General features: G+C 43.6%; 1 protein-coding gene and 1 long non-coding RNA gene across 2 annotated transcripts in view; one reads left to right on the forward strand and one right to left on the reverse strand.

Annotated features, from left to right (window-relative positions):
• The first annotated feature begins 403 nt into the window (after positions 1-403).
• Positions 404-3696, forward strand: LOC142494544 (uncharacterized). Its single transcript, XR_012801521.1, has 3 exons — positions 404-461; positions 827-852; positions 3555-3696. It is a non-coding gene; the product is annotated as an uncharacterized LOC142494544 (long non-coding RNA).
• A 2684-nt stretch (positions 3697-6380) lies between these two features.
• The window catches only part of LOC142494725 (uncharacterized), a 42287-nt gene continuing 29377 nt past the window's right edge, over positions 6381-19290 (reverse strand). The window contains exons 2-5 of the mRNA XM_075599159.1: positions 8952-9139; positions 7476-7553; positions 6435-7110; positions 6381-6384 (exon numbers count right to left, since the gene is read on the reverse strand). Coding sequence (XP_075455274.1) covers positions 6381-6384; positions 6435-7110; positions 7476-7553; positions 8952-9139 — 946 coding nt within the window. The remainder of the gene's footprint in view (positions 6385-6434; positions 7111-7475; positions 7554-8951; positions 9140-19290) is intronic.

The raw sequence follows: 19290 nt of genomic DNA on the forward strand, positions 1-19290 counted from the left end.
AGGACAGGTACAATGCAGCCCATATATCTACAAGATCTGTTATAGGGAGGACATTTGGCCTACTCAAGACCAGATTTAGGTGTCTGGACAGAACTGGTGGGGCTCTTCTATACAAGCCTCAAAAAGTGTCTGATATTATCCTTGCCTGTTGCATTTTGCACAATGTTGCACTGAGGCACAATGTACAGTCAGACCTAGCTGAGCCTGTGGTAGACGAGCATCCCACCCATGTAGCTGCTGAAAATGAACAAACAGCCAGTGGTGGCCAGACACGCCAGAATCTCATCAATTCATTTTTTTCTTGTAAGTACAAACATATATGTTCCAAGTTCTAGTTTTATACTTACATTATGTTATCTTAACAATAATGTTTTTTTATATACCCTTCTGGTAGGACACAGATGAATATGAGTTGCACACCTTTCTTCTCTCTGCTGTGTGCACAAAGGGATGTGGCACCGGTATGTTATTGTTGCACAGGTTATATAATCCCTCTTCAATTTTACTTTAGTTGTGTGTATGTGAATAAAACTGGGGTAACAAAGCACTAATATTTTAGCATTGTGTTGCTCCTTATGCTAACACAATACACATATTATGCCCATACTCATTCATGCTTCTAGTATGCTTACATACAATGTTATTGGTGCAGTGTAACATGTACATCCATATGATGTGTACACCAGCCTGATTTACATTTTGAATGTCATGAAATATACATGGTGTTGCACATTTAACACCAAATACACACTTTGCTGTGTTGTTTACGGTACTGAAGATGGCATGTCAATGTTTGCTATTTATATATTGTTCCTTTGCATTATAGGTATATCTCCAATATGACTGATCATGGTATGTATATTTGCTGACATCTCTCATAAGATGTGCCTACATCAATCTTCCTATAATTATTTGAAGTCAAAACCCAACATATTGGTTTAAACACAAATGTTACATATATGTACTTTCTGTATCATGTATATGCATTTAGCTACTCTTGAGCTTTCATGTGCATTGTATTAGAAAATGATTACTCCCATTTCATCACATTTTATGTATGTTTCCTTATAAATTCCATTAATGTAATATAGAGGTGTTTGGAGACAAGGGGATAACTGTAGTTATTTCTTTACTTACGGGAGATCATTCATCACGGATGAAATTGACTGATCATAAAACTCCATGCATGAATGCCTGCAATCACAACAATGCGTACTACATCTTATATTTAGCAATGTTGGTGTTTTGTAATGCTAGGAATTAATAGTCAACATTAATTTAAATTTGTGACATGTGTATGTATAAGTCACACGTGTGTGGATGTGTCCTACATGTACCAAGTGTTAAACTGTTAACAGAGAAGACAAATTTGTCACTAATGTTACTGTCATTTAGCATTTATAATTTACCAATATGACAATGTTGGTAATATTTTTGCAATATAAATCACGTCACTTCATCATTATCATGATGATAATTATCAAGTATTGTCACAATTGTAACGTCAATCACGTGCACATTAGCATAGACACACTTTGTAAGACAACTGTTTGTGTCTGTATCAATTTGTGTAGGATCCATGTATAACACCGACAAATGATAACACCAGCTTTATTATGGTAGCTTATATCATCATATTGACTATACTATGTATTTTTAGAACGTTTAATAAACACAGTAAACTATAGTTAGTTAGGTTAATGAAATATACACAGAAACGTACTTCATTACATGATGTTGATGTCATAATCAGAACATCATGCATTGTAGGGGACCACAACATCTGGCCAATAACATTATTTGCTACAGTCCCAAACCATTTTATCAACATACCCATGTAACAAGAGATTTTTAACAAGAAATGGCTAGTTGGTTGTAAGTGTCCTTTACATTGGGAGAAGGAGTGGCTCAGTGAGTAAAGACACACACTGGCACTGAGATTTTGAAGCAGGGGAGTCTGGTTCAATTCCCGGTGTCGGCTCCTTGTGACCTTGGGCAAGTCACTTTATCTCCCTGTGCCTCAGGCGGCAAAAAATAAATTGTAAGTTCCACGGGCCAGGGACCTCAGCCTGAAAAATGTGTCTGTAAAGCGCTGTGTACAACTAGCAGCGCTATACATGAACATGCTCATATTATAATTATTATTATTATTCTTATTATTATTGTTACATAGTTTCGACAGTCATACGTTCCATTACACAATATAATTCACAAATGTGTTAGCAGAGTGGGAATGGTTGTTATATATAAAACACACCATGCCATAAAATGATAGTAGTCATTAAAGAACACTCAATAAAAATTCATGAGGCACTCTTTTGCAACATCATTATGTTAATTAAGTGCTTATGCAATATAGGCATAAGGGTATCACATTTTTAATTGTTTGTTAATAAGCGCTGCAAGCAATATAAAATTAGTTCCATATGTAGTATAGTAGTCGGTGGCTCCTCCTCACAATCATCTCATATAAAGGTAGACTCTTCTGAAATCATACATTGATCCGATTGTATCTTCCCCGACATCTCTGAAATACAGCAAACACATGATGGTCAAATATGGCACCTTACTATATATGTATCCGTGACAACGCATTACACAGCTCTATATGATTGTGTACATACACACGTCACTCACTTATATGTTAGAAGTACAAGTGTACATCAGTATGTAATGTTTCTTTAAATTTGTAGCAGGCATAACTATGTATATGATGTGAACGTTGCCTGTATACTGAAAAATGTGCGCGCACATCTTAGTGTGCGCACGCACTTCACGCTTGGCTGCACTAACTGTTAGCGCATGCGCAAAACAAAGCGTACGTTGTGCGTTCAATACATCTTGAAAATACCATTAAACATAAAATCTTTATTTCAAATACAATGAATACGAAACTACATTCGTTCTAAACGAGTACATCTGTATTCTTTTTAAACAGACGTGTTTGGACAGAAAGGACGGCAGATAACACAATGCGCAAATGCAATACGTGTGACGTCATGTTAAACCAGCGTGAAACGCACGCTAACACTCCTCCCACTCAATTAACATTCAGCTAACGCCCAGTTGACGCCTACAAACACTGAGCCGCACACATGACACACTGCAGTTACCGTTACTATAACAAAACATGACAGCCAATAGGCTTTGAGGCGCGCACGTCGCTTGGGGGCGGGACTTACATCCGTAATCCTTTTTAAGGACGCCTTGGGCCATGACAAGGGTCCCACGTCATACGTGGTGGACCCGCTTTTAAATGTTGCATGATAACAAAACAGGTATGTGTTAGAGTTATGTTAAAATGTTGCTAATATGGTTAAAGGGATAGGAAAGTACGTATATTTATTCCGTCAGCAATGTGTACTACTCTTTCAGGTTATACTATATTGTATTCGGCAACAATTTCTTTGTGATCACTACATGTTATGCAGTCTGCAATGTTACGCTGTATCCACGCATTGGAAGGGAAAATGGTGGTTAAAAAAATAAATAAAAAAAAAACATTTAAACGCACAGTCAACGCATAACGGTTGTTATATTTACCATTCTTCTAGAATTAACTGTTCGTCTGGCTGCAACTGGTCGCTCCAGAAATGCAAGGCATTTTCATCCACGCTTGACCCACCCGCTGAATCCAGTATGACACACATCTCCTCCATGAAGCGCTCATAGGAATCGCCACTGCTTTCTTCAAACAATTGGTCGGGAGGTAGGTTCATTTCTTCTGGTTCCCATTCCAATGCATTTTCAGCTGAAAGGCTTGGTACATAATCATAGTACTTTTGTTGTTGTACAATGTGGGTTTCTGGAATGGAGGGTGCAGATATTGCAGCAGGTATCGATTCACACGGAACAGTAGTAGCGGATCCATTGCTATTGGCATTAGGAATAAATATGCCTTTCACAACAATATATGTGCCCTCTTTCAGGGTAAAATGCTTTTCCTTTGCAATCTTCCAGAAACCATAGGTGTGTTCTACAGCAGCGGCAGCTCTTATTCGAGCAAAAGCCGCTGGCTGTATGCGGCTGGGAAGCGGGTAGCCGCGGCGCGTGGCGGCGCACTGTGACGTCACAGTCACACGCGCGCCCGGCTTCCCCGTCTTCCCCGGCTTCCGCAGGCTTCCCCGACACCCCTGGAGATGAAATTAAGGTAAGCGGGGTTGCGGGGAAGCAGAGGGGCAGAGCAGAAGCCGGGCTCGGGGTCCGGAAGGAGAGTAAATTGCGCGCGAGGTGGAGGGGGTGTGCATGTGGGAAACGCGGCGGCGCGCGGTTATTACTGGCGGCAGCTGGGGTAGATCCCGGCATGCCGCCGGCATTTAGTGCGATAAAGTATGTCGCTACTGTAGCTTATCCTGCACACGTTCAAAAAAGTCATTAGTTGATAAAGTGAATCTTATTGAGGAATTAAAATTCCGCGCATGCCTACGGTCTTGGTAATAAGGATATTTAGCTCGAATCAAATCATAGATTTGGCGTGTGCTTGCTTTGTGTCCGCGACTGTTTAAAATTGCTTCTGAAACCATGTACTTATAACCTAAGAGGGGATTCATATTGTTAACGAATTCATCAGCCATGTCAGAGTAGCACAAAAGATGTGTGCAGTTCTGTCTTCTTTGCTCATCAAAATGATTCTGCTCAATGGCTAACAAATTCCTGTGTGTCGTTTTCAAGGTCAACAAAAGTAACTACTTTTACTCCTTATTTCAAAGGCCAATTGGATGTGTCCTTTTAATTGGTTTAAGTTTTGTGGTTAGTGATAGGCGAATGTGGGAAAAACATGTATCATTTTTTTATCTCGTTTGTGAAAACATTCCTACACTTATTTCAGTAACATTGAGTTTTCTAGAAAAATAACAAAGAGCACTGTGTGAAAATAGTGCTTAGACAGCCATATCAGTAAATACACACACCTGCAAAATGAAATGTTTTTTTCCCACATACATTTCTGTGTGTATTTGAAATTCTGGTTAACTACCTGTCTGCATGAGTTTAAATACGTGTGTATCTATATATATATAAATATATCTCTCTCATAAAAAAATATATATATATATATATATAAAGTGTATATTGTACTATATGTATAGTGTGTGTGTGTGTGTGTGTGTGTGTGTGTATATGTATATGTATATATATATATATATATATATATATATATATATATATATATATATATATATATATATATATAATGTATCTTTTTTTTTTTTTTTTATATTGCAGGAGTACACACAACATATTGATGGCAGTAAGTAGGCCTTGTATGAAACCTATTTAAATGGTGATAAACATGAGTGAATTAAGTAATAAACATTTGTTTGCACCCAATAATGTTAGAGGCTCACACTTAGTATAGTTGTCAAACATTAGGCCTGTATTATTAAAATAGTGTGTTTTCACAAGGATGCATGAAGTGTATGTTTTTTGTAAATACATCTATACCAGTTTAGATAGTACTATATATACACACACACACACACACACACACAGTGTGTGTCTGTGTGTGTGTGTGTGCATATATCAATACATACTACATATATATTAGTATCAATTCAGAGATGTTCTTGAAACAAGAACACATAAATGATTAAAGGACAACATTACAATGGCCACCAAAGGTAAGTAATATTTAACACAAAATCCTGCTGTACACGTACAAGAAAGATGTTTGCAGTTAAATAGGTGCTTTTATAATTGCATGAAAATAATATGCACATGCAATGATTACATCAATTAACACACCCAAATGCAATGTTTTGCTGCAAAGTCAATGGCAGCTTCTCTAAACTTAGCAACTGGCTCCTGGTGGACCATTACTGAACAGACGATTAAAACATAAATATTTATAACACTATTCATTAATTAGGAGTGTTAACATTTCCAAAACTTCACGTGTACAAGAACATACTTGAAAGTTTGGAAACAACACAGTCTTCAGCATACATACAATAGTAATTAGATAATCTGAAGTCAACAAAACAAGGCCAAAGACATATTTTCTGAATTATAACATTTATTTTTTTTGTTCCTTTTGCGAGCGAGTAACAGGCCTGCTTGTTGTCTCTTGAATTTTCCTTTTTCTTTTGCCACCAACTTTAGGCACAACAGAGCCACTTTGAGTGGCCTCTGGCACTTCACGGGCAGGGCTTGTGGCCAGTGACTCACCTACAGGGCTTTTGGGCAGTGACTGTTCACCTACGGGGCTTGTGGCCAGTGACTCACCTACAGGGCTTGTGGCCAGTGACTCACCTACAGGGCTTTTGGGCAGTGATTCACCTACAGGGCTTTTGGGCAGCGATTCACCTACAGGGCTTTTGGGCAGCGATTCACCTACAGGGCTTTTGGGCAGCGATTCACCTACAGGGCTTTTGGGCAGCGATTCACCTACAGGGCTTTTGGCCAGTGACTCACCTACAGGGCTTTTGGGTAGTGACTGTTCACGGACAGGGCTTGTGCCCACTGACACATGTGAGCAAGTTGGTAGACACTGCACAAGTGATGGTTGGTCTGTTTCATGTGTGTCTTGTTTTGTTTTTGTCGCCTCCTTTGTAGGTGTCTGCTGCTGAATTTGTACAGATGGCAGCGGTAGGATGTCATCAGGAACCTGCACAGCAATGTCTGCTACTTGACCGGTAACATTTGGGCCTGGTGAATGAATATCAGATGAATGTGGTGAAAACTGACCTGCATGAACAGATCCTGGCTGGGAGGTGTTGAATTGTGGTACATTAGTCATTCTCCAGTAATTAGCTTGTGTTTGCTGAACAACTAATGCTTCGAATGAGGTGTTGATTTTTTGCAACTGTTTAGGCACTTCAATGAAGACTCTGTGGAGATGTGCCAATTGTGAAACTGTTTCTTCCTGCAGTGCAATCATCCTTTCCAGCACTGTCATCAGGTCAGAATGGCGACGATTTTCTGCTTCCACAATTTTTCCCTCAGAAGCTACAATTGCATCATATGTGGTATTTGCTGGACGTTTTGGCGGTAAAACAGTTTCAATTGGAACCTCTTCATGGTCACTTGCTTGTATTTGTGTGTCTATGGCGGCGGCGGCGGCGGCGGCATCATCATCATCATCATCATCATCAAAATCCTCTTCATCATGTTCTACAAAAAAATGTACACATTATTAAATGGCATGTTAATCTCTGCTGTGTTACTATGTAATTGTACTGTGTCATAAGTAACAACTAACATGTTTCCATACGTTTTATAACCTCACATTAAAAACTACCTTGACTTAAGAATAATGTTTGGACTCAGTATGAAATATGAGTGAATGAAAACTTGCTGTAAACTCACAACTCCTACATGATAGTTAACATCACTAACACAATACAAGTTGCCTTACACTTCATTTTCACTGACACTAAGTAATCCTATTTAAAGAAGATGTGCAAAACAAATAATGAACATGACAACATAACATATAGAAGAGCACATATTATATGGCCACCAACTGATACACTCACCTTCTAGGTGTGTTGAGCTGGCTGACCCAGGTGAAGACACTTGTTCAGTCTCAGGTGACACATGTCCTTCAGGGGCAACTATATATAACAATAACATAAGTTTTACATTTACATGTGTAAATATTGAACAAACAGTTATTGTATGTTCTGTATTTATGAGTACCTAACAGCATCATTTCCTTAACCCAAAATGTGTGTGTGAAAGTGAACATAAATAGTTGTAATAACAATGTACATGCCTGTGTACTTAGAACTTTTGAGTTCCCTAACATAAAACATACTATGTTTCTGCAGTAATGCGTGAGGATAAATAGATAAAATTTGAACATAAAAATCATATGTTGTGTAGTGATATCAGTATCATAATGTACATAACTATCATGAGATGACCATTCACAATGGTTATCATGAAGGTGGTCATATTGCAAAAAGTGTTGTTTTTGGTAGAGGATATGTGTGGTACATTAATATAAGATGTGGCACACCTGAATGTGGCTGTGACTCAACAAGACAACACATGCAGTGTGTGATAATGTGTCGTTGATAGTAGTAGTTCAACTATAGATATGAGTGAACTAATGTGTGACGTACGCTTTGATAAGTAATGAGTTGTTGGGGCCTTTAGTAGCTAAAGTGAAGCTTTCAAATGAGTGTGATTAACTTCAGTTGTGCTAGTCAGGTTGTAAGAACGGTATTCCCTTCCCCAAAAAGCCTAATCAGCCACACCTTTCAATTACTTGAAACAGGTGCAAATGGTGTGAACTAAGTTGACCCTAAAATGAGGCTGTAATTAGTGTGTGTGCTGAACCCCACCCCCTCTGTTGAAGTGTATGCTGTGATGAGATATTAATTGCAGCTGCTTTAACACAATGGTAGATGAGCTAAATAGTCGTGTGCAGTTTTTAAGTTATGAAAACAATGACATAAAATATGATACGTGTGCCTCATTATGCTGTCTGTATATGACTTAAAGCAAAAATGGACCTTTTCATAAACAACTATAGATGTGTTAGTGCAAGTGATGTTTGTAGGCCGTTGCATGCAATATATTTGATGCATGCTTAAAATAGGCAGTAATGTCATGTTTGTCGGAGTAAATTAAATAAAATACACAATAATATTCTACATATTTATGTTCTGTACCTGTAGCTAGTAATAATTTCTGATTAACATGTGTTACACATGTGTACTACCCTGTTGTTCCCCATCTTCGCCCACCATCAATTGCTTCCACTGCAGCAATGCATTTTGGGAATTCACATGTAAATGAGCACGCAATGGCACGTGCTATATTAGTTACTGCTTTTAGTAGGACTACAACATATATGTCTATTTTGAGATATATATATATACAGAATCAGACATATACATATATAGATGCAGGTATGCTTATATTGTGAAGACAGTATAAAAAGCAGTGTAACTATGCAAAATAACTGTAAACAACGACACGCCTAGTACAGTAATATTTCTCACCTGGTGGAAATTGTGAGGGGTAAATTCCTATATCACGGTCACCAGGTAAGCCTTCCACGACGACGGGAAGTAATTTTGCCCGAAGCAGCTCCTCCAATGGACTTAATATGAGACGTTGTGGTGTCGGCCCACCTCCAGTGCCAGTAGCATGCACGCGTTGGTGTTGTATTTTCTTTTTCAATTTGGACCTAATATCATCAAATCTCTTGTGACAATTCCGCTTGTCCCTCACATGATTCCCACACGCATTGACACCAATGACTATTGTGTCCCACATTTCTTTTCTGCTTGCTGAACTTGTCCGCCCTTGAAAAACATATAAAATATATGAGGTAAATTAATAATAATATAAGCACCAGTTTCCTACACTGCTAGCTGTTCCAAGAGATAGCAAACATGCTGTTTTATGTGTAATATGTGAAGCACATGAGCATTCACTACTAAACCTATACATGTAAGCAAGGTTGCATTCATATTGTATGCAGTTATGGCAAATTGACCGCCTGTGTTTAGTTGTCCTTGTATGGCATGATAAAAAGCTGTGTTTCCAGACTAATTAACATAGAAAGATATTGTGAACCCATATTTGCATATGAACAAAACTCAGATGACCTAGGATCACATGTATTTGAATAATAAATGTAAAGGTACACTTACCTAGTAAATGTCCATATATACTGTCATAGTGCTCCAGAATGCCAGTGACAAGAGCTGTATTTTCCTGGTCATTGAAGCGAGGATTACGTGGCTTCTCCACACGTTTCTTCCGAGCAGGTTTAGGGTCAGAGCTTGGCTGGTGCTGACTGGACTCTCCTTCTTCCAATGGAAGAGCCTCCAAAAGCTGCCCACCAGCAAGCACGCCACCACCATCCACCCCATCAGCAACTGCGCCACCAGCAGCACTCCCAGCACCAGCACTCCCACTCCTAGCACCAGCACTCCCACTCCTAGCACCAGCACTCCCACTCCTAGCACCAGCACTCACACTCCTAGCACCAGCACTCCCAGCAACAGCACTCCCACTCCCAGCACCAGCACTCCCACTCCCAGCAACAGCACTCCCACTCCCAGCAACAGCACTCCCACTCCCAGCAACACCACTCGCAGCACCAGCACTCCCACTCCCTGCAACACTACTCTCAGCAACATCACTCCCCTGAACAGTACGTTCACTCCGACGCGTACTCGCACGAGTAGCACTCCCACTCCCACCAGCATCACTCTTCCCACGCTTTGCGGGCATACTTCCAGCACTCACAAAAAACAGACAAGAAATGTACAGCCAATCACACGAAACACTTCCACATATAAAACAAGACAAAGATGTAAACAAAACAACAATGGACAAAGCTCACCCAATACACAACAAGTCTCTCAGTCAATATGCAAATGTTCAAACAGCCAGCTCTGTGCGTCTCTCTCTCTCTCACTCCCAACAACACAGAGAATGATTAGCAGTACACGTTGCCTTTAAATATGGCGCGCAATCCAATACATGCTTGTTTCGCCTGATTCAGCAAGATTTGTGATTGGGCAACCTAACAGCACCGCGCCACGCACGCCGATACACCTGTGTGTGATCGGCTAATCATCGTGAGAGTGGGCGGATTTGTTTTCGGCTTGATTTGGAATGTATTCGGCACTTACTGCATACGGAGAGGAAAAATCGCCAATAACATGACTAATCGGTAAGATTGCCGATTTCACATAATCGACGCTTACTGCATGAGGCCCTTAGCCTCTCATGATTCTCCCCGCTGCTTCCCTTCAAAGGTGATTCTTTCCTTTAATAGGGATTCCCTATCCCCGCAGGGATCACTATCCTGTGCCAGGTCCCTGGACACAGTCTCCTCTGGAGTTACCGCAACTCTTCCTCTCAGCAGAACTCAGGTCTCATACCAAGACTCTCCAGCAACTCCTGCTGGGCTTGAACTAGAACTAAGAACTATACAGCAACTAACTTTTTAGAGCACAGTGCTGTGCCTTATGTAACTTCTGAGGCTGACACACCTCTGACATCACTAACCATGGAGTCAGAGCATGTGACCAGTCCCAGCCATACACAGGGCACCCCACCAGGGTGTGAGGGTAAACCTCCATAATTACTGCTGGCATGCCCACACTTACCAGGCCTTACTGCCAACAGGAGAGATGACTGTAGGCATTTTACATGACCGCTACATATATATATATATATATATATATATATATATATATATATATATATATATATATATATATATATATATGTGTGTGTGTGTGTGTGTGTTTGTGGCAATGTAATCTGTGTGCAACAATTGTCATCAGCATTAGTTAAAAATAATAGAAATTACTTTAGGTACATTAATATACAATTCCATATATCATTAATGCAGCAACAGTGCCCGCAACAGCAATGTCCCCCTGCAAATACTGTCAATTTGGCTGCGCGACATCAAATGGCACTGCGTTGCCATACGAACGGGAAAGTTACGTGACGTCCGTTGCCATGACAATGAGACGCTACATGATGTCCTGCGGTGCCACGTTGTCATGGCAACTTGACGCCGAATTACGTTGCATAGCATCCTGTTGTCATGGCAACACAGTGTCATTTTTAAAAAAAAAAATCTCCGGCTTGACCGTCAGTGGAAGATGGCAACCCTGTATGTAGGCGGACATGTGCAGAGGTACACAATGGAGACTGTTGTAAGGTGAAATTAAAACAAGGCTTTATTGTGCCTGTCGCTTTAAACACAGCAAAAAATCAACATAAGCGAAAAAGTGAGCCAAACAAAACCTGCTCCACTTTGGCATATATGTATCCTTATATTCCAGCCCCTTTTAACTGGGTGGCTACCCAAGCTATTCATCAGCCCAAGTTATATATATATATATATATATATATATATATATATATATATATATATATATATATATATATATATATATACACACATACAACAGTCATTGGAAAATAAAGTCTTAGGTTTAGAAGTCTTGTTTGTCAGCTCCAGAGATCTGTGTTCTCTTGGTCAGTCTCACCTGGGAGACTCAGGAACCTCTGCTCTGTTTCCTTGTTCAGCTCACATTTGAGCTAAAGAGGGATTTTTCTACCACCTGTAATCAGCCAGGTGGTGTTACTTAATTGCCTACCATCAGTTAACCACCACACTGCTGGATTAAAGGCACATTTGTGAACAGGGATAAGTCCCCTGTTACAATATCCCATGGAAGTATGGACTGCATTACTGAACACCCCAATCCTGACTGGGCACATAGGGTGGTGTGTTTCGAGGGGAAATAGCGTGATGGAGCTGAAAGGCCACGCGGTCTGAAGGCAAGTGTGACAGCAGCAGGTCCCCCTCCTGTCTGCAGATGACCCCCAGTAATCTTTTTGGGGCGTTACAATTTGGATACATATGTCAGATACATAGAAGGATACATGTACAGCAGCGGCAGCTCTTATTCGAGCAAAAGCCGCTGGCTGTATGTGGCTGGGAAGCGGGTAGCCGCGGCGCGTGGCGGCGCACTGTGACGTCACAGTCACATGCGCGCCCGGCTTCCCCGTCTTCCCCGGCTTCCCCAGGCTTCCCCGACACCCCTGGAGATGACATTAAGGTAAGCGGGGGTTCGGGGAAGCAGAGTGGCAGAGCAGAAGGGGTACAGGGGTCCGGAAGCGTGTGTAAATTGCGCGCGATGGAGGAGGGGGGGTGAGTGGGGGAACGCGGCGGCGCGCGTGCATTACTGGCGGCAGCTGGGGCAGATCCCGGCATGCCGCCGGTATTTAGTTCAATAAGATATGTCGCTACTGTACAGTAGGTAGATTGATCTAACGAGTATGTACAGTAGTACTCATTATAATACTCAATTTGACTTACGGTTCACTATTCACACTCCCTGTCCTACTTCGGTCACCGGTTCCAACAGGAGAAGAGGGCAGGACCATATAGTTATACGTCTGTGTCACTCTCTGCCTCACAGTCTCTCAGTGTTGTTTTAAATATTTTACTTCCAGCTTTTCACATTCATGTCAACTTACATGTCTATCTGAGTCCTGTATCTAACGGACTCTTCAACTAACCCCTCAGCATCTTTACCATTCAAGGGATAACATATTAATGGCTGGACCAGAATGCCACCAGACATCTGTCATACATATAGTACATATGCCTCTTTCTTTGGGGTATTACAGATTCACACCCTCTTAAATATACATGTCCTTATCAGTGCCATCTTAAAGTATGGGCTAACTGGGCTCTAGCCCAGGTCCTTGGACCTTCCAAGGGTCCCAGATCTTTCAGAGGCTCCACAAATACTGTGGCCCAACATTTAATTTTACATTTGTAGTTCTAACTGAACGCAGAAACGTTACTTAATTAACATTTTTTTTTAATTGTCTTGTTTTGGTGTGATTACAACAATATATTACTTTTAATGTTATATAGCCTAACATTTTATAGAACATTTTTATTCAAAGACAATGTTTCTACAATTTTTTATAGAATAGGTTGTTTAATTAATTTGTTGGAAAAAAATTAAAAATAAATAACATACAACAAAAAACTATCACACTTGTTCCTTGATAACAATCAAATCAAAAGACAGGGGTGCCCAATGCTACATCCAATTGACAAAACATATAAAGTAATAAGTATAAAGTTTAAATACTTCAATAATAATAATAATAATAATATTTACTTAGTTATTTAGTTAAACCCTTTGGCCAAAGCGTCAAAAGCCTGCATACCACATCAAGGTATAACCAAATTAATGCAGGTCCTAACACTAAACTGTGAACCCTTCCTTTTACCTCTATATGAGGGGAAACAACCACAGTGAGTCCTGTCCATTCAGCAAAATGCTAGAACCTCCCAAGTTAAAAAGGTGGGGAAGGGTGAGCTCTGGGAGGAGGGGCCACTTACCTCCAAAAAACTGTTGCCACTCAGGAACTAAATTAACACACACATTCCCAGCACGCTCTAACTCCAACACCCACCACATTTTATTTATTTATATATGTTGTAGACGGACGTTCACAGAGGTACACAATTTGGAGGCTTCATTACAGGAACGCTGCATCTTGTCCTCCATTTTTAGGCTATCAGGTGTAATTTTCTTCCTGACCTCAGGAGGCGCTATTGCAGCTGTTGGCACTGTATTTGCTAGAACCCCCAATTGTGGTAGTCCTACAGATGGGCATATTTTGCTTGTAGAGGTCGTAGCTCTCACAGGCATCTCTGTAGACTTTCTTTCTTGGGAATTTTTTTTTTCCAATATCAGCAGTACTGTGCATGCATTTTCTCTTATCAGGTATACAAGATGTGCAGTTGCTAGGTAAAAAAAAAAGTCTATTTGCTCTACACCATTTACTTGCTAGGTGCAATCTCTCTGCTTCAGCAACAGAATTTGGTTTTCTGCCTGAGTTCGGTAATTTTCAGTCTCATCTTTGGGTATTATGGCATTCACACTTCACACTTTGGGTGTCTGTTTTGCTCCCAAGATAATAGGCATACTTTTTTACTTGCAGAAAAAAAAAATTCTTTGCAGTGGACTCAACACTCAGCAATTGGCTTTGAAAAACCTTTTCCTTTATAGGGCAATTTTACACTCAGCATTTGTTTGCTAAAAATTCCCCTGCTTCAGCACAGTCTTGTATCAATTTTCACACTTTTCTGCATATACTCCATTCACAGCTGGTAGCCCTATGCGGTGTGGCAACCTTTATTTGCAAAATCAGTACCACTCGTGGGTCACCATCTGTATTCACTGCTTCAGCGAAACTTTTGAAAACAACAAACACCTATCCCTTTTAAGGGCTGACTCACTTCTTGAACCCTGACTATGGCTGGAAGGCAACACCCCTATTTCAATGACCATATTACGCTTTGTGATAGGCAAATAGAGTTTTAGCTGCTTCAGCAGTCTCTCTCCTCTTGGGATTGGGGCAAAGAGTCCATCGGTGGTTTTGTAAGTTTCAATGCAGTGTAAGTTTCAGTGGTGTGTCCCTTTAACTCTGATCTCTGCTGCATGAGGTTTTTTTTTTTTTTTTTCTCAGACTGTTTGTAGGCAAAAAGCATCAAAAAAAATTTCACATAAAAATCTCCGGTCCTTTTTAACTACAAGGACACCTCTTGTCCCACCACGGACACCATATGTAGACAGACTTTCACAGAGGTACACAATTAGGAGGCTTTATAATGTGAAATTATAATAGGCTTTATTGTGCCTGTTCCTTTTCATCAGGAAATTATCCAAACACAGGGGGGGAACAAAGCTTCCATTCACTTGAGAGTATTTCTAGTGAAATCCTATGCAATTAGTTCACATCTCCATTAGTTAAGCATTTCTCCCAACCCCAAACACATAGCAAGAAAATAAGCAGATATAAGCAGTCTCTTAATAATGAAAGTCTTATCTGTTAGCTTCTGTAGAGTAAGCTTCTCTGCTCTCCTGGAACCGCACCCGTGCGTGCACAGAAAATATCAGCATCCAGGTTTAGAAGTCTTGTTTGGTGTCTTGCAATCAGCTATGCTGGGCAGAGCTCAAGACATGTTCTGTCTCCAAAGGTCAGCTCTCAGTCAGAGCTAAGGAGTCACTTCCTGTCTCAAAGGCAGGCTTCTGTAAGCAATCTAATCAGGCAGGTGGTGTTTAGTAATTAACTACCACACTGCTAGATTAAAGGCACATTACTGAACAGGGATAAGTCCCCTGTTACATACCTCCCCTGTTTGTGGGAAGCTCGGGCTTACCACGGCCAAAGCCCATCCTTCCACTCTCATTCTAGATATCTCTGTGACTTGAATGAGAGTGGATGGAGGAAGAGAACCCTCTGTCCCGCTGGGATTGGAGCCCTTTCTCCAGTTTATTTTTGTCTCCTCCCGAAGATGCTTGAGATCAGCACTCCTCAGTCGCTCGAGGAGGACTTTTTCTACGTAAAGTCTTTTTATCGCGTGCGCGGTCTTGAGATTTCTGTTGCGTCGGGCACTCCTCTTTTTGTAGACAAAGTGTATGGCAACAGTTGTAGAGCAGTAAGGACTAGCCCATAGAGTTTTCTGCTCTTGAAGTGGTCTTTCTGCAGCTTCTCCACACCACGGAGTCGCCAGTTCAGCTTCTTCAGCTAAGGATTCTTCTGGCTTTGATTCTGCACTCCTACCTCTGTTTGTTGCCTGTTGGGCAGCTGTAGGTTTGGCTAGTGCTTTCTTTGGTGGCTCAAACTTCGTAATTTTTTTTTGAAGTTGCGTGGAGTCCCCAACTCTCACTGTACCCTTGTCCTTACGGGCATTAGTTACTGTGGGATACTGGTGCTTGGGCAGAGCCAATACCTTTTTCCATATTAGAGGAATCTCTATCAGAGTCTCTCTCTCCCCCCTGCATCTCCCATCCCTCTCTCTCCCCCCCTGCATCTCCCATCTCTCCCCCTGCATATCCCATATCTCTCTCCCCTGCATCTCCCATCTCTCTCTCTCCCCTCCTACATCTCCCATCTCTCTCCCCCCCTGCATCTCCCATCTCTCACCCCTGCATCTCCCATCTCTCCCCCTGCATCTCCCATCTCTCTCTCTCTCCACTCCTGCATCACCCACCTCTCTCTCTCCCCCCTGCATCTCCCATGTCTCTTTCTCCCCCCCTGATTCTCCCATCTCTCTCACCTCCCTGCATCTCCCATCTCTCTCTCTCCCCCTGCATCTCCCATCTCTCTCCCCCCTTGCATCTCCCATTTTTCTTTCTCCACCCCTGCATCTCCCATCTCTCTCTCTCTCTCTCTCTCTCTCTCTCTCTCTCTCTCTCTCTCTCTCTCTCTCTCTCTCTCTCTCTCCCCGCACATCTCCCATCTCTCTCTCTCTCCCCCCTGCATCCCCCATCTCTATCTCTCCCCCCTGCATCTCCCATCTATCTCTCTCCCCCCTGCATCTCCCATCTCTCTCTCTCCCCCCCTGCATCTCCCATCTCTCTCTCTCCCCCCCTGCATCTCCCATCTCTCTCTCCCCCTGCATCTCCCATCTCTGTCTCTTCCCCCTGCATCTTCCATCTCTCTCTCTCCCCCTGCACCTCCCATCTCCCCCCCCTGCATCTCCCATCTCTCTCCCACCTGCATCTCCCATCTCTCTCTCCCCCTTGCATCTCTAATCTCTCTCTCCCCCCCCTGCATCCCCCATCTCTCTCTCTCCCCCCTGCATCTCCCATCTATCTCTCCCCCCTGCATCTCCCATCTCTCTCTCTCCCCCCCTGCATCTCCCATCTCTCTCTCTCCCCCCCTGCATCTCCCATCTCTCTCCCCCCCCCTGCATCTCCCATCTCTCTCTCCCCCCCTGCATCCCCCATCTCTCTCTCTCCCCCCTGCATCTCCCATCAGACTCTCTCCCCCCTGCATCTCCTCTCTCTCTCCCCTGCATCTCCCATCTCTTTCTCTCCCCCCTGCATCTCCAACCTCTCTCAACCTGCATCTCCCATTTCTCTCTCTCACCCCTGCATCTCCCATCTCTCTCTCCCCCCTGCATCTCCCATCCCTCTCTCTCCCCCCCTGCATTTCCCATCTCTCCCCCCTGAATCTCCCCTATCTCTCTCTCCCCCTTGCATCTCCCATCTCTCTCTCTCTCCCCCCTGCATCTCCCATCTCTCTCCCCCCTGCATCTCCTATTTCTCTCTCTCCCCCCTGCATCTCCAATCTCTCTCTCTCCCCCCTGCATCTCCCAACTCTCCCTCCCCCCTGCGTCTCACATCTCTCTCCCCCTGCATCTTCCATCTCTCTCTCTCCCCCCTGCATCTCCCATCTATCTCTCCCCCTGCATCTCCCATCTCTCTCTCCCCTGCATCTACCATCTCTCTCTCTCACCCCCTGCATTTCTCATCTCTCTCTATCCCCCCTGCATCTCCCATCTCTATCTCCCCCCTTCATCTCCCATCTCTCTCTCCCCCTGCATCTCCCATCTCTCTCTCCCCTGCATCTCCCATCTCTCTCCCCCACTGCATCTCCCATCTCTCCCTCCCCCCTGCATCTCCCATCTCTCTCCCCCCCTGCATCTCCCATCTCTCTCTCTCCCCAACCCCTGCATCTCCCATCTCTACCCCCCTGCATCTCCCATCTCTACCCCCCTGCATCTCCCATCTTTCCCCCCGGCATCTCCCATCTCTCTCTCTCCCCCCCTGCATCTCTCTCTCTCTCCCCCCTGCATCTCCCATCTCTCTCTCCCCCCTGCATTTCCCATCTCTCTCTCCCCCCTGCATCTCTCTCTCTCCCCCCCTGCATCTCCCATCTCTCTCTCTCCCTCCCTGCATCTCCCATCTCTCTCTCTCCCCCCTGCATCTTCCATCTACCTCTCCCCCCGCATCTCCCATCTGTCTCTCTCCCCTCTGCATCTCCAATCTCTCTCCCCCCTGCATCTCCCATTTCTCTCTCTGCCCTCCTGCATTTCCCATTTCTCTCTCTCCCCCCCCCTGCATCTCCCATTTCTCTCTCCACCCCCTGCATCTCCCATCTCTCTCTCCCCCCTGCATCTCCCATCGCTCTCCCCCCTGCATCTCCCATCTCTCTCCCCCCCGGCATCTCCCATCTCTCTCTCTCCCCCCCTGCATTTCCCATCTCTCTCTCCCCTGCACTGCTCTCTCTCCCCCCTGCATATCCCATCTCTCTCTCTCCCCCCCCTGCATCTCTCTCTCTCCCCCCTGCATCTCCCATCTCTCTCTCCCCCTGCATTTCCCATCTCTCTCTCCCCCCTGCATCTCTCTCTCTCCCCCCTGCATCTCCCATCTCTCTCTCCCCCCCTGCATCTCCCATCTCTCTCTCTCCCCCCCTGCATCTCCAATCTCTCTCCCCCTGCATCTCCCATTTCTCTCTCTGCCCCCCTGCATTTCCCATTTCTCTCCCCCCCCTGCATCTCCCATCTCTTTCTCTCCCCCCTTGCATCTCCCATCTCTCCCTCTCCCCCCCCTGCATCTCCCATCTCTATCACCCCCCACTGCATCTCCCATCTCTCTCTCCACCCTTGCATCTCCCATTTCTCCCCCCCTGCATCTCCCATCTCTCTCCCCCTGCATCTCGCATCTCTCTCCCCCCTGCATCTCCTATCTCTCTCTCTCTCTCTCTCTCTCTCTCTCTCTCTCCCCAACCCCTGCATCTCCCATCTCATCTCTCCCCCCCTGCATCTCCTATCTCTCCCCCCTGCATTTCCCATCTCTCTCTCCCCCTGCATCTCCCATCTCTCTCTCTCTCCCCTGCATCTCCCATCTCTCTCCCTCCCTGCATCTCCCATCTCTCTCTCCCCCCCTGCGTCTCCCATCTCTCTCTCCCCCCCTGCATCTCCCATCTCTCTCTATCTCCCCCTGCATCTCCCACCACTCTCTCCCCCCCTGCATCTCC

Source organism: Ascaphus truei, chromosome 5, assembly GCF_040206685.1.
Source record: "Ascaphus truei isolate aAscTru1 chromosome 5, aAscTru1.hap1, whole genome shotgun sequence".
Taxonomy (NCBI): domain Eukaryota; kingdom Metazoa; phylum Chordata; class Amphibia; order Anura; family Ascaphidae; genus Ascaphus; species Ascaphus truei.